General features: G+C 38.5%; 2 protein-coding genes across 2 annotated transcripts in view; one reads left to right on the top strand and one right to left on the bottom strand.

Moving 5' to 3' along the window:
• taf6 (TAF6 RNA polymerase II, TATA box binding protein (TBP)-associated factor) overlaps positions 1-8,388 on the bottom strand; it is a 61,286-nt gene extending 52,898 nt beyond the window's left edge. Inside the window, exons 1-2 of the mRNA XM_039662322.2 lie at positions 8,185-8,388; positions 5,079-5,242 (exon numbers count right to left, since the gene is read on the bottom strand). Coding sequence (XP_039518256.2) covers positions 5,079-5,234 — 156 coding nt within the window. The 5' untranslated portion in view covers positions 5,235-5,242; positions 8,185-8,388. The remainder of the gene's footprint in view (positions 1-5,078; positions 5,243-8,184) is intronic.
• Positions 8,389-9,554: 1,166 nt separating this feature from the next.
• LOC120471851 (zona pellucida sperm-binding protein 3) overlaps positions 9,555-16,911 on the top strand; it is a 37,393-nt gene continuing 30,036 nt past the window's right edge. The window contains exon 1 of the mRNA XM_039661766.2: positions 9,555-10,036. Within this exon, the coding sequence (XP_039517700.2) occupies positions 9,641-10,036 (396 nt within the window). The 5' untranslated portion in view covers positions 9,555-9,640. The remainder of the gene's footprint in view (positions 10,037-16,911) is intronic.

Here is a 16,911-nt window from a genome sequence, read left to right on the forward strand (position 1 = left end):
TACACACACACACACACACACACACACACACACACACACACACACAATAAATAAATAAATAAATAAATAAACAATTTCTCATTTTTATATTTGTAGTCAGACACATCTGCCTCACTTCTACATCTTCTTCAGCCAGTCACTGTTACCACACAAGTCACTCACGCACACGTCGAATACATGCTTTCTCTCAGACACACACACTCACTCACCTGCAGATTTGCTAAGTTTGCGTCTCAGTGTTTGCTCTGAGCATTTTCTTTGTCTTGTCACCAAACTCTCTCTGAGCATCACTTAGACATATTCCAGTGTTTCCTAACCCTGAACACAACAGCACTGCACGTCTAGTCTACAAGTCTCCCTCCTGCTTTGTCTTAGGCCCCGTCCACACTACTGCATTTTCATTTGAAAACGGAGACCTTTTGCTACGTTTGCACCTCCCGTCCATACTAAAACTAGGCCTAAAACGGAGAAGTTTAGAAACGCTGCAGCTCCGTTTTGCGTTTTGCTTCTCCGGAGGGCATTTTATGCCTGGTTCAGATTACACGATTTTAGCCCGATTTTGGCACGATCCATTTGACGTAGGGTGTCGTGGGGATTTGTAAACGACAACGGGCGTCGGGATGCAAGATTCGATCATATCATCTCGAGACCAATCTGGGGGGTGTGGCCTGATTCAAATGCTGATGCTGTAGCGGCACGTCAATGCTTCGACGTCAAAATTACGTTGATGTCATATTTTTGCGTCAACACTTTACTTTTGCCGCACGCATCTTCGTGCTCGTGTGGACGCGTCGAGTTTAAACAAGGCTTTACTCCGTGTCAGCGCACGCGCTCTGATCGGTAAAGGTGCACAGACCTCACCCGGATCATCTCCAGCAGTAGCAGCCTTCGATCGCACCACTAACTCCGCCTCCATTTCTCTCCTCCGCTGATGTTAGTATAGACATTTAAACATTCTCTATGATAAAAAATGTTTGTAAAAATATTTTAATAACACGGTTTGGTTGTATTCATTCTTTCTCGGTTGGAGTTATAATGATGGTGTTCAAATACTTAAATACTTTTACAGACTAATGTTAGCCAGCTTATAGTATCATGATTCAGTACACTAGTATTTATTTGAAATACATTGTTTTTTTATTAATTGAGCAGCTGAAAAATATTCTTTATATTAGTCATCCAATAAGTCGTCAGATTAATCGACTAATCGATAAAATAATCGCCCAACTAATCGATTAGTTAATAATCGTTTATCCCAGCCCTACTCGCAACCAACATTTAGTCCAACATTTGTGTGGTGTCATTATGATAATTTTACTGCTCGCGATCCCATCAGAGCCCACGCGATCCCAAATCGCAAATATCAAACATATTTATGATTCTTGATCGGACTGCCTCTGACATGATACCCGCGATAGCCAATAAGAGTTATCAAGCTTCACCAACTGGATGTTGCGTGCTTCCAGATCTGAAACTTGGCAGCCACAAACATGACACGAAAGTGGAGCATTGAGAAAGAATATCACCCATATTGTTCTATTCTCCTTTGTTTTTCATCCTGTAAAAACACACTCCAGGAGAACCAGCTGACGACGTAGATTGTCCTCCATTTTTTTTCCTCAAGTCACGTTAAATCTTGTCTCACTGAGAAAATGTTACTACAATCGACAGGTGTGTGTGGTCTTGCGGACCGAACAAATCTTGTAGTATGTGCATTCAGAAGATTATAATGCTAAAAATTTGTTGAAACTGTGGTCTCCCATAGTTTTACAATCACTTAAGATTTGAAAATAGTCTAGTGTCGATAAAAAAAATCGATTTTTCGTTCATTTTTTGATGTTTTATTGAACATAATATTGACGCAAAGCGAAAGACAGAACTCTGAAGCGCGGAAGTGCAGTGGCCGGACCGTCTGTGGGGTGCACATAACAGAGACGCGATGGGTGAGCACAAAATCCAAACACCCTCCTTGTTAGGTTAAAAGCTGACATGTGGAAATATTTTAGCTTCTGAGGTTGAAGGGGGAAAGGAGCTGGACAAGAGCCACCCTAATTGTAAGCTTTGTAGAATAAAACTGACGACAGAAACACAACAAAAATGAGAAGCCATATGACACGTTTCCAGCCAGAGGAGGAAAAACACTGCTGTACCGTTCATTATATTATTAATTTACAACAAGTATGCTGCTAGTTCAGGCACACATTTATTTTCCTGTTCTTTCTTTGCAATGTTAATAAAATATATTGTATGTTAATTTTCATGGGTCATTACTTTGTACTTATAAAGCAAAGTATTTATAGTCAATACACACACACACACACACACACAAGATTCAGATAATCGATTTGTAACATTATAAATGTCTTCACTGTAACTTTTGATCAATTTAATTTATCCTTGATGAATATAAGTATTGATTTATTATTTCTTTACCCAAAAATAAAAATAAAATACCGACTCGAAACTTTTGAACGGTATTGTTTAATGTTCTAAAAGCTTTCTATTTCAGATAAATGCTGTTCTTTTGAATTTCTGGGTGACTCTCTGAATTGGGTGCCCTTCAAGTCCCCCAAACTTGCTTCAAAGATATTCAATTGAAGGAAAGCACAAAATGCATTTTAATGCTGTCAATTAATAGAACCAGGTGCCTTTGCATTATAATGCAACACAATTGCTAAAAAAAAAATAATTTAAAGATAATGGGTTGCCTAAGTAGTAGACAACAAGCATGTTTGCATGTCCTCACTATCATTACATTTTCATTGAATATCAAACAAATAAAAAGTGCAATTAATACCAAAATGTTGCTGCTAATATAATCATATGTTGGTCTAGTGTATTTTCGTTTACTGTTGTGAAATGGAAAATCAATAATCGCTAATCGAGAATCATTAATAATCGAAAATCGACTGTAATCGAATCAGACTTCAATAATCGTAATCGAATCGGGAAATCAGACAGATTAACCACCCCCACTAGTGGTCTACTGATATATCGGCCAATATTTGGCAATTTTAAAATATCGGCCTCGGCCAATTAGTTTATCTGATTGACCGATGTGTTGGAAGCGGGACTTTTATTTTGATGGGCGCCGGCGCTGAGGACACAAGCGCCTGAGAAGATGATTAGAATTGGATCAGTTATCAAAAATGGTATTGGTGCATCTGCAATTCCAAGTTGTTGTTTTCTTTATTCTCTGAAATCGCTTATTTTGGTTTTCTGTTGCATTGCATATTTTGCAATTTTTACATTAAATGTGCAAAGGTTGTCTCATTTTTTACATCACAAAAATGTTATGTATTATAATACCCTGATAATTTTATTGGACCAAAAAGAGGGAAAATATAGGCCAACATGTCATACATAAACATTTTAAATTTTCATGTCAGTGTACTGTGCACAATGTTTGTTCTTAAAACCTTAATGAAGATCATACTTTCTACATGTTTATGTATAAGCTAGGGATGTCAAGTTTAAATTAAAGATCAATTAAAGTCCCTGTAAAGTCAAAATTAAGTATGTGTTCTGAGTATGTCACACCACAGAAAAATGTGTTATTAGCCACCCAGCCAAATTTGAATGATAAAAAAGCCTTGATAAAAAATCTTGAAAAAATTAGCAGTTATCTCTGTTCTCAAACGCTGGGGGCGTGTCCACTGGCTGTGCTGAAACCACGCCCACTAGCGGAAGCTGTCGACGGTGATATTAGGTGAAACTGCTTTTGTGACGGGAGGATGAACACTGAGGCGGAAGATAGTCGTTTCGGCCCCGTTCACCAGTAACAGTGGATTATCAGTGAATCCCAGTTGTCTCTGAGGAAAATTTATAAAAATATCCAGTGTAAAATGATCACTACAGAGGCGGGTGTTGGCAGTGATCCTCAGCTCTTCATCAAGGTAGGCTCTCTAAAAACCTCTTCTTGATGTCATCGTTTTATGGGAATTTAAATAAAGTTACCGATCTGTTTTGTACATGATCGCATCCAGGTAGCCTATGCATGTCCGTGTCGAAGGCATAGCTAAGTAGCAAACTGTAGGCTCTGCTGTAGTAACTAATAGTGCTGACAGTCTCTCGCGATTGAGCGGTGAATGCGAATGTGCTTGGGGAGTGTTATGGTGTGTTAGGGGAGAGATCAGACTCTGTGCGTCATCAAATAGGGGCGTCTCCAGGAGCTCATTGGCTCCAGTGCGTCATCGAGCCCTGTTTTAGCCCCGCCCAAACAATCCGAAAAATTGCAATGGTGAAAAACTGTTTAACGGTCTAACTCCACATTTCAGTACTTCACAGTTCACAGTCTTTGTAATATGTTTTAGCAATACATATGTAACATTTATAATGTGTTTAGAACTTTTTTGTAGAATTGCCTTTACAGGGACTTTAATCGATTAATCGTTAGCATTAATGGAAAACAGCATTACAGGGTCAGCAAATTCTGCTCAAAAAGCTATGTTCCTCACCAAATTAATAAGAATGGTTTTTAATCTAAATAAAGGGTTAGTAGGATTGTAAAATGTTTTGATGTGATTGATAAATTAAATTAATTATTTAATCTATAAATATAACGACATATACAATGTGTCACCAACGCCGCCTCAGATGCGTGCTTGTCAGAATGTGTGACTGTTGTGGATGTGCTGGAACAACGCACTGAAAACGGCATTTGAGCTAAGCGCGCTAAAGATCACGTCAATTCTAAACCAAATGCATCCAATTTGAGACCAATCAGTTACAGATAGGCGTACACAAAATAAACTATTACAACTTACATTTGCACAAAACAAAAGGCTGCCAATGCACACGCAAACTTATAGTCATGATGAAGGTGTAAAATAGTCCCAAACAACTCCGGTGTGTTTCATTCCGGTGTGTCATTCAGTGGGACTCAACACTTCACCACACCATTGTGCTCGCTTCCATGTTTCACAGTTGAGCGCATGATCCTGCTTAATTGTTGATCGATAAGTTTTATCGATTAAATGTATTATCGACAATTAATCGATTGCCGATTAATCGTTGACATCCCTAGTATAAGCTTAACTGTAAGTATAAACTAAATTGTAAATTGCAATTGTAAATACCTGTGCAATCTCTTTAATCCTGTAGCTAACCTCTTCGCTGAGGGCCAGACAGCTGTCTTCCTGCAGTGAGCCCACACCCACTGACTCCGCCATCGCCTTCATAGATTCAGTAGGGAGGATCACCGAACACAGCTTCTGTCTGCGCTCCTCTGCCATGTCTCACTCTATGGCAGAAAACAAACTACATAAATCAGATATTCAAATTTCAATGTCATCACCAAAAGTAAATAAACAGTCATAAACAGTCATCAACAACAGTAAATAAATCTCTTTCAATCCATTTCCACTGTCAACAGAATTAGATAACTTTAAGAATGGTCTGCCAAGTCGAGTCAACTTAATTTTTATAGCGCTGTTAACAATACATATTGTACTGATGATTCACTTCCATTGCAAAGATCATTAGTTATTAACTTAGGGGCCACTTAAACGACAACGTTTTATTTCAGGGTTCCCACACAACAAACAACAAACATTGGGTTATAGTCCAGTCATTTTAAGCCAAAATGGGGGTCAACCTTGAACAAATTGCAACAGAAGAACTCAACTGATTGTGTATCCTCAATGTGTCCTGAGTAAGGGAAAAAAAAGCCCTGAAGAATCCCAATAGGGGAAAGTTTAGAAGAAGACCCAAATATATCCCATTCATACGCATATTCATTCTTTTTCTCATGTGATAAGGGTAAAAATCTTAACCTTTAGATATTATCATGAAAATCACTGAGTTGATTACTTACATCAAGACAAGCAAAAAATCTATTACAAGTTTTTTTGCAATTGTTTGTTAACATGGACATATGATGCATAATATAATTATATGTGCTAATTTGCATAAATACCCAAACAGATCTAAACATTGGGTATATAGCAGGTGAAAATGTCTTGTAGAATTTTGTTGACATATAACAGTAAATTATTAAATATTAAGGTCTGAATGGAACCCATTTAGGCTACCGATGAAAATTAATGCATGAAGTACTTTAGAAACCAGCCTTTATTAATTATTATGGCAGAGATGGGGTTTGGGGCTGGGTCAGTGGCACTGTTTCTGGGGGATGAGTCTGAGGGAAGAACAGGAGACATGGGTAAGGAGAATGCAGAAGACAAAAGGTAGGTGAAATAAAAAGTGTCTGGATCAAAAAATCTAATTACGTACACAATGCACTCAATGCCCAAACCCCATCTCTGGTTTCTAAAGTACTTCTTCCTGTATTAATGTTCATGGGTAGCCTAAATGGGTTCCGTTCAGACCTTAACATTAAGTCTTTTACAGTTATATGTCAACAAGATTCAAAAAACATTCTCAATATTGATTTTCATGATGATATCTAAAGGTTAAATTTTTTTAACCTTTTCATGTGAAAAAAGAATGAATATGCATATGAATGGGATACATTTGGGTCTTTTTCGAAACGTTCCCCTAATGGGATTCTTCGGGGGCTTTTTTTCCTTACTCAGGACATATTGAGGATGCAAAATAAATCAGTTATCTTCTGTTGCAATTTGTTCAACCGTTTTTCATAAAATGACTGGACTATTACCAGCACAGTAGTTTTGTGTTATGTTACCTCATGCAGGAAACACATTGTAACGTGTAAATGTGCGTAACTAACGTAAAACAAGAAAGCTAGTATGCATAGGCCACAAGTAATAGCGAAACAACACATTAGCGGACCGGAGGTAATAATATGGATGCTCATTTGCAGGACAACAGCGTTTGGTGGCTTGAGAACGCAAACTCTGAAATAGGTTACAAGGTGCACGTTTTTTTTTTGTTTTTTCCTCCAAGAAAACTGTACAGCATCATCATGTAAACTTCAAAAATGTGAATCTGTGAAGAGGGTGAGTGCGTGCACATGAATATCATGTGTTCAGTCTATAGATATGCGCGTCTTTCTTTACAAAAATACAATGCCAAATGCCAACATAATACATAATTTGTTAGCATTTCCTCAGATCAATGCGTACTGGAATCATTTTGATTATGTTTTTTTCTGTACAGAGGTAAAGGAAGAGAAGGAGGCATTTTGTTTAATTTTGTCTGCAGAGGTTTTGTTTAAATAAAAAAAATAAAAAACTTCAAATAGTCTTGAAGGTTTTTAAAAATTAATGAATGTATAGTTGCCATGGAGTTATATAGCTGCATCTTTTATCATCTATTTTATATCTATTATCACAATTTAAAAAAAAAAAATTGTCAAAATACTTGTACTTATAAATAATATTTAATTTAAAAAAAGTTATTTTCTAAAGAAAAAAAATTATATAGATATTCTATTTTGTGAATGTGAATTCACATATTGTTGATATATTAAATGATATAGCCTATTTCATTGTGTATTACTTAGCCACAGGTTTATGTAATACACAATATAGGCTATAAGATGATTAGCACATTTGTTCACAAAGTTCATGTGTAGAAACTGGAATCAAAGTGCTAGCAAGTTATTCCTTAGTTGTAGTATATATCTTTTATGGCTGGTGGCAAAACAGATATTCACGGTGGAGTGTTACTGGTGGCAGATACAAAGCAAATATAACAAATAATCAAATGTAATGATTGGGAATGATACATGCATACAAAAAAAAATCAATAAGAACTATTTGAAAACGTAACAAAACAGTTTTTTTTTTTTTATCTGGAATGTTGTGTTTTTCCAGAGCATTGTATCCTATTAAAATAAGTGTCCTACTGAGAAGACCTACCGGTCTAATATCTAGTTATTGGTTAGTTTAGTTGTTTGTTTTACAGCAATCGGAAACACTTCTTCTAATTACGTAATGCATCAACACTTCTTCCAATGTTCAACTCTCATAATGGTCTGTCAGATTTCATTGTGCTACAGAAAATATTCCCTGACGATCGGAAAAGTTTATTCATCTGAAACGAGTAAATGAGTTTTCAACCACCTTTTAAAACAAACTTAATGCGGGATTGAGTGCTCAAATACTGATATACTACGCTGTCAAAAAGTTGTTTACGTACATATTCAAGTGTCTTAAAACTCATTAGGCACACTATTTATATACAACTGAGGTTAATCATAGTCATTTCCCTGTAATAAAATTGCACAAAAAGGAAAACTGAGCTGCATGTCGTTCTTACCTTTAAAATATGACGCCGCAATGTTAAAAAAAGATTAAAACTAATTTAAAACAAGCAAATCGGTTATTGATAACTGCTCACTTTGTGTTTGTGGAGCAAATTGTTTATTTTCCCCCTGTATTTAATTTTAAATTTATACTTGGTATATCCTGTTTAGCTCCGAACCATTTTTCTGAAATTCCGCCATTTTGAATTTGCTGGAAGGTCCTGCGCGTGCGGATGAAGGATCGAAACGTAGTCCCATATACACGTATTTACAAAAAAAGCACATTTTAGCATCATATCATTTAATAAACTTCATAAAGAAGCAGACAAACGATTTATTAACAACAATAGATAATAGTTAATACAAAAAACAACAACGTTTATAGGTTATATTCTTATGCATCTTTCATGATATCGATGGTTCGTTCATCTGCTTGCTAGTCTGTCGAAGATTACTGACATAGAATATATACAACTAGATACCTTACCAGCGGCCACTAATATACGTCTATGCTAATACATAAGCCGTCGCCATATTGGAGCGGTCCGTGAACATTTGAAGTAACCTTGGTTAGACCAGAGAATGTCTAATTAGACGCATGTATAGCATATCTAGATATGAAATATAAGTCAGCAGATGATGTTGCTAAACTAACAGTACAACAAGACAAAGGCGTCAGCTGACATGGCTAAGTTACCATAGGAAAAGTAAAAACATTACAGTTAGCCTACATAAGTAAAAACATGTCATATTGATTTAATACAAATAAAAACAAATAAAACACATTCCCACTTGTGTAAGGTTATACCATTTCTTCGGGAATTCTCATAGATTCCTCATTCGGGAGCGGTCGAATGAGGTTTCTGCGTATTATACCTATGATTAACGCTATCAACGTCTAACGTTACTCATGCCTACAATCAACAGCCATTTCCCCCAAGTGTAATATCTGATTTTATATTTTTTATATTATTTATTTATATTAATTACAATTATGTATATTAATATTCACTTGTTGAAATATTTGTTCATGCAAAATTAAAGCAAAGTATGTGAAAAGATGTTTCTAAAACATATCGTTATAGTTGTATAGTGTTTCTAAATTATTACTGGTCAAAATCACATATGTAAACAGAACAACAGAGGTAAAACAACAAAATATACACACACAATTTAGGAGGGGGTGGAGGTTAGGGGATAAAAAAATGTGGAACAGGACAGGAGGATATAAATTTTTTAAAGTGAATTTTCTCTAGACTTTTTTTTTTTTTTTTTTTGCAGAAGTGGGAGGGGTATTCGCGTCACTTTAATTATTGCCCGACTTTCAGCAGTGCAACGCCTAATTAACCCATGATTATGGAACTCATACAAAAATTAGTTAATTGCCCATTTAAAGAAGCGGAAGTGGTCCGGGTGGTTGGTGATGCGGGGTTAGCTTGCAGATTTTGCTCTCTAAATTAATTGAGGACGATGACGGAAAGTTTCATCTTGCATCTCTTGATCCTGACTTTGACAGCAGAGTTTGATGTAAAGGCCTCTCAACTGAGCTCTAACCCTCCGATACCTTATACATCGGGTCGGTCGCCAACGAGGGAAACCTTACCAACCAAGCACCTCTCGAATCAAGCAAAAGATTCGCCCAGCAGACAGATCACACGTGTCAAAACAGTAGCTGTGATTTGCCACGAGAATTACATGGAGATAGCGGTTAAGGTTGACCTCTTTGATGTTGATTTACCTGTGGATGCTTCAGAGCTGCGGCTAGGTGCCGACAGTCAGTTCACTCCTTCGTGTAAAGTGACCGCGTTCTTCAATAACGAGTACATCATAGCAGCTGAGCTCACTGACTGTGGCACTCAACACTGGGTATGAGCAATTTCAAGTTTTTTTTTTTGTTTTTTTGTTGTTGTAGATATTCATTTTGGGTCAGAATCTGTTAAAGGGCGTTTTATCTTATTCCATAATAGGTTATATAGGTTATTCCAGAAAGCAGTTATGTGAAATACCCGGACAGGCTGGGTAGGCCTAGAGTCCGAATTTTTTTAAAGGCATTTCGTATATCATATGTTCTTTAAAAAAAAAATCGTTTAACAACAGAATTCCTGGTGGAAAACTACATGATGCTGTACCGAAAATTACACCGATTACAAAAGTCGAAAGCTTAAAGAAGAAACGCGATGTTAAGCCTGTGTCCGAAACCGCTCACTTGTTCACTAATCCCTAGATATGAATGCCATTTGAGTGCAGTGCACTAAAGTTATATCTGCAAGGAGTGAACAAAATAAAGTGAATGAATTCGGACGCTGACGTTTACACTGTCGGAGAAATGGAGCAGCTTTGTTCAATATAAAATTAAAATAATAGAACTACTTTAATTGTAAATGTTTCTTTATAAAATATTATTAATAACAATCATAGTGACTTTATTTTGTAACTATATATGCCTCCGTGCCAGATTTGTAGTTTCATCGATTGTATAATTGGTTTATGCTTGCGCAGATAGCACAAGGGTATTTGATGTCCTATTTACATCTGGAAGATGTATTTTTAAGAGTGTTTGCTCATCTGCAAGACGTCTATAGGACGTTTCCTGTCAGATGTCAAATAGACGTTTATAAGATGTCAGTTTAACATGCATTCTAAATCATTACATCTTAGAGACATCTTCTAAACGTCTTTTTGACATCTGCAGGAAACGTCCTATAGACGTCTTGCAGATGAGCAAACACTCTTTAAAATACGTCTTCCAGATGTAAATAGAAGATCAAACAGCCTTGTACTATCTGGGTAGTGTGTATGGCCCAAGCGTGCCGCACAAGCCCTCAAAAGTGAAGCCAAAACGTCTCGATCGCCCCCCTGTGACCGGACCTAGTATAGCTCATAACCCCCGCCTCCCCATGTTATTCAATGGGACGCGAGACCAACTGAACAATTAATTTACACTTCACATATCCTTTTTCCAAAGATAGTTTTTCATTTACTGTAGTTTCTATCACGTTGATGTAATTTCAAGTGTTCGTTTTTAAAATAAGTTTGTTTTTAGTTAGTTATGTGATGATAAAATAACGGCGCTCTGACATCATGATTGACAGCTGTGATTGACAGGTTCTCTGTGCGAGGTAGTCACTGAAGCACCAGCGGACTTTTTTTTAATAATGTTGATTATGTGGTTAGTAGTTGTATTTACCTTATTTTAACGAGGTTCTGCAATCAGTGGACATTATTGGAGAAGAACGAAGCAGACAGATGACACTTGTGTGCGGGACATGAGCTTGCGTTTGATTCAGCGAGAATGAGGGCGCGGCCTTGATTTCGCGGCTTTACTTCCTGCTCACGACTGCGCATGACTGGTCCCGAAACACGCAAGTGCGCAGACTCAAGTTCAAGATGTCAGCGTCATATCGAGACACTGGCGGCTTCAGTTCTCTCTGATGGAAAAGAGCGAAGGGGCGTTGTCCATCTTTTTTTACTGTCTATGGTATGGCCCATTCGGACGCTGACGTTTACACTGTCGGAAAAATGGAGCTGTCGCAGAAACGGCTTTGTTCAATATAAAATTAAAATAATAAAACTACTTTCATTGTAAATGTTTCTTTCTAAAATATTAATAACAATCATAGTGACTTTATTTTGTAACTATATGCCTCCGTGTCAGATTTGTAGTTTCATCGATTGTATAATTAGGTATGGCCCTGTCCCAAAGGCTGCCGAAAACGGCTGCCGCGTTTGCATGCCGTTAAATCAATGGCTGTGTCCGAAATCTCCCCTCAAACCACTACTATAGGGGGTAGGGAGTAGAGCACTATATAGTGAGCTCACCAGCATAATAGAAACACCACTTTCGGACACTACTCGATCGTCTCTCGGCGCCGTTGATTACGTCATTGCTGTCGCCCGTCAGTCTTTTTTACGATCAGTGCAATGCATGATGGTATGTAGGGCTTGGGTTAGCGGCCATCGGTTGTACACTACTTTTCTAAATGCATTCTGGGATACATTGAGTGGACTATATAGGGTATAATAATCATCACTTCATTCGGACGGCACTACAAAATGGCAATGAGATCTAGCGTGTCCCATTTGTCATTTTAGGTCTCAAAGGGGTGCTCTCGAGCGCCCCCTTTGCGGTCTGTGTGTCCACGATACTACGCACATTTGCCGAGCCCGCACGGATGCGAGCTTTGGGACAGGGCCTATTTTTTGAAACATGACTGTAAAAAAAGAAAAGTTTAAAAAACACTCACGCACATGACCTGGTCGTTGAGCGCCCTCAAGCTGCCTTTCCACTGCACACAACATTCGCATACGATGCCCCTCAGTCGCACGGAACTTTGCAATTGGTCGTGCAGCAACCGTTGCACTCGGCTATTCACATGTTAAAATGAATGATTTTAATGAATGTAATGCATACATGAATATATCCACACAAAACAAATTACTAAAATTGATCTAAAATAAAAACACAGATTTTATAAAGCTAATCAATATAAATATTGATCTAATAATTATAAAATATTATTTTCTGCCATAATTATTAATAACCGAATTATAACATAACATATAATTAATAATTTTATTAATGGTTAATACAAATTATTGATATTTTTTACAGAAATAGTAGTGTTTACAGAATAATATTAAAGAGTTAAAATATTGGTGATTCTAGCTCAGATTCTCCGCATTGGATTTTGGGAAATACGAAATGGTAGGCTACTTCAACAAGTGTACGCTCTAATTCAGAGAGGATTGTGTTCTCAAAATACTTATGCGTAAAAAAAAAAAGATTTTTGCGTAAAATGTTTGTAGCCTATAGGTCTTTCATCAGGCCAGGTGCAAAATTAGTAGGTACAACTGTTTACAGACAACAGGTCATCACCACCATCTTGATGGTCTTTGGGGACTTTTTAACCTGCAAATGACTTTTGCTGAAGTTCCCTCCCCCAAAAAAAAAAATCTATCCAAATGGCTCTCAACCCTTTCTAGATCAACCCTTTCAAAAAACAAGGAACTCCCGCACTTGCAAATGGGTATCAATTTTATTTGCAACGTTTCGGTCTCATGACTTTCATCATGCCTGATAAAATGTCTCAATATTCTGATGCATATTTCGTGATTTAAAGGGGCGCATGCAAGCCATACTGAATGTCTGAGTGCAATACTTCAGAATCTGATCACCTTATTTTATTGCAGAACTGCAAGAATAAAATACAAAAAATATCGCATTAAAGAGCGTTAGAATTAGAAACATTTTAAAATATAAATTCAATTAAAGGTTGGGGAAAACGTATTGTATTAAGCAATGTTCACATTTTTTCATGCTCTTTACGATGCTATCAAATTGTAGTTTGAAGGAATATTTCCAGCCCATAGACAATTAGCAAAATGAACTGCTTTGATCATCGTAAACTTCTCATCCGTGTTTGAGTGATATATATATATATATATATAAAAAGATGATGTTGTTGTAAAACCTTTATTTTATAAGTTAACTGTTTATATAAAATAATAAAAATAAAAAAAACTATTTTAAAAAAAAGTAATATTTATTTCCCCCATTAGTCTGTTATAATTCATAAATTAAAAAGTAAACATTTAGAAATTGACAAGAATGCAGTCTAATTAAAAAAAATTTAGTGTCTTTTTTTTTTAATAAAGATAATACGGAACTGGTAATATTATTAAATAAAGCGAAATTTATTCATCAAAGTGCAGTGCGTTGTATTCGTGTTTTCTCTATGTATTAAATATAATCAGCCGGCAGGTCCGATGCATAATACAATGCTTTTTTTTTTTTTTTTTTTTTTTTTTTTGCTACATGCTATGGGATTAATCAATGCATGCTGATGAATAGTGGTTTTAAACGACCCCGGGATAAAATAGTGCGAATCGTAGTGATTCAGGATAAGTGAAAAACACGGTTTGGAAAATGGATTCATAATTTAGTCATATACACCAAGGATTACTTGAGGGTTCTTGTTGAACATAAGTTATGGACTGCAGCAGCTGATACAACGGCGTTCTGGTGGGCGAGCGTCCACTCGCACATGCGACCACATAAAATTTTAACTCGCACATTCACAAAAAATGGTCGCAGTCTGGAACCCTGATTACAATAGTGTAAAAAGACAGGAATTTATACCACGTAATCATTCGGTCCATTGTGGCGCGCACCGATATTAAAAAAATGACTGTACATGGCAGACTGTAAACATAAATCAACTTCAAGTTTTACAGTTCTCAGCTAAATAACAAGTTTTCAAATTCCCAGCGAAATAACAATACATAACTAGTCTTTAAGAACGTCTTGATCGACTGGGATACAACCACTCTCCTGGCCTCGTCTTTTCTGGTACCTGATTTATGTTTTCTTTTCCCCGACATTTTCAGTCAGCCAGTCTCCTGCTCTTCCACCAAGTTCATCGTTAACTGCCGCTTCAACTTGGATTGGTTCTGTTTCATTCTTACTGACCGCCAGAGGCAGTGTAAACACTATGGATTATCACAGCGCCAGCTAAGATAGATCGAGAGAATATACCAACAAAGTCACGTGATGTGACGTATGCTGAGCCCTGGAGGTAAAGCTACAGTAAGCTCAGCACTCTACCTCTTTCGCTTTCTCGCCTGTTTGAGATAGGTCGTATTGATTGAGTGATTCGCGCTGTCAAGTGCAGCTTACTAGAGCAGCGAGATTCGTCCTCACAAGCTGTGACAGCGCGTGTCTTCGTCATTCTAGGATTTGAATACTGGTGCGTTTATATTGCTTCGTCGGTGACACACTCCGTGCCTCTCGGTGCTATCCGGTGGCTTGTGTTTTCCGCGCCTATGAGTTCACGATCTCCCGTGACTCTATTAGAGTGTTTTTTTTCTCTCACTTTGTCCCTCGGTTCAATCCGCCTACCATTTTAGACATTTTTATCTCTTGATATTGTTGGTATTACCTGTTGGTTCTCCAGGGGTAACAGTTTTACTTTATTTTTATCATTTTTCATCCCGCTTAACTTAACCTTACGGTGCTATCCGAGGGTGTTATTAGCGAGTAGCTAACTATGGCTCACGGCTCGATCGCCACTGGTTTTCCACTGACTTGTAAGCTGTGCCCTAATAATCTTCTTCCTGACGACGGTCATGACATCTGCCCGTCGTGTTTGGGGATTCAACATCTGCGAGAGGCTCTCACTGACCCATGCGTGCACTGCAGTCTCTTGCCTATGTCGGAACGACGGCTCCGTCTTGCCGAATTAGACCCTAATTCAACGGTGAAACTTGGACAGTTGGATGTAGCCTCCACGTGCACTCGAAAACGCAGGGCGTCGCCGGCAGCTGGTGCTCCTCTTCCAGCTAAAAAGAAGGCCAAATCGCGAAGTGATGAACATGCTGAGAAAGGTTCTCTTTATGTGACGGTGTCGATGCTTTCTTCAGAAATGGCAGAGTTGAAACGCCTGCTACACTCGATTCAGCCTGCCACACCTACTACACCTGTGAGTATGACACAGGAGGATGAGAATGTTCAGAATTTAGGAGCTGGTGGAGAGTCTCTTGATTCCCCTTGTTTTTCTCACCGTTCAGAGTTTGATGTGCTTTCTACGAGTGCTTCAGATTCCTTTTTTCATGATCATGGGGATACTATGGATGCTGCGCAACCATCACCTCAGGCTGTTTTCACTGGTTACACAGCTACGGAGGGTTCTAGTGGGGGATCAGTTCAATCGTCTGGAAAAGCCCAGTCCTCCTCCGATGATACTTTGACTGTGCTTCGAATGGCAGCTGCTCGTCTAGGACTTGATGAGTCACCTGTCCAATCTACCCAAACGAATGTGTTTTTCAGACAGACCTCAGCTGCAACTTTGTTTGCCATGCCGCCATGTAAAGATTTTGTGGCTGAATTCTCGAATGCTCTCACTGGCTCTGGCCCGCCAAAGTGACGCTCTAAGATTGCTCGAACTCTAGCATCTATGGCTGAAGCTGATTCTATCGGGGTGGGTCGTGCTCCGGAAATAGAGCAGCCTGTGGCAGCATTGGTGGTGTCTCCTGATGAGGCTCTAAGAGGGAATGTGTGATGTCCCAGTGCACAATGTGGCCGTACGGATTCCTTGCTCAAAAAGGCATATGAATCTGTTGCCTACATTACTCGAGCAGAAAACACTATCTGCCAGTTACTTCTTGCTACCACCAGTACGCTGGAACCTGCTAATGTGGATCAATCTATTTCACAATTCCTGCAAACTGCTCTGTTGGCAACAGGCCATGTGACCCGTGAGCTGGGTAGTCTTACAGCAACGCTTCTGGCAGCCCGCCGCCAAGTGTGGCTTGCCCAAGCACGACTGCCGGAGGACTGTAAGAAAACCTTGAGAGATCTTCCATATGTTCCCGGTCATCTCTTTGGTCCGAATGTTCCGGAACTATTGGAAAAGAGGGTAAAGCTGTCTGAAGCCACTCGTCAACTGACACAGGTGCAGCGCAACCCTACCTTTAGGATGCCAGCAGCTCAGACCCGACATCACTATGCCACATCAGAGAAACGTTTCCGTCGGCACGCTACACCTCAGACACAGCCCCCACAAAAACCTCGTGTTCCTGAAGATGCGAGAGTTTTCCGCCCACCTCATCGTCAGTTCCCGGGAGGACCCCGTCAGCGCCCCCCTGCGACCACAAAAAATCGTACACATAAAGCCTGAGACAGTCGGGCCGGCGGTCGACCGTTTTTCTGTAGATCAACTGGAGTACTGGAGATCCAACACAAC

The sequence above is a fragment of the Pimephales promelas genome, chromosome 4, assembly GCF_988280905.1.
Source record: "Pimephales promelas chromosome 4, fPimPro1.hap1.1, whole genome shotgun sequence".
Taxonomy (NCBI): Eukaryota; Metazoa; Chordata; class Actinopteri; order Cypriniformes; family Leuciscidae; genus Pimephales; species Pimephales promelas.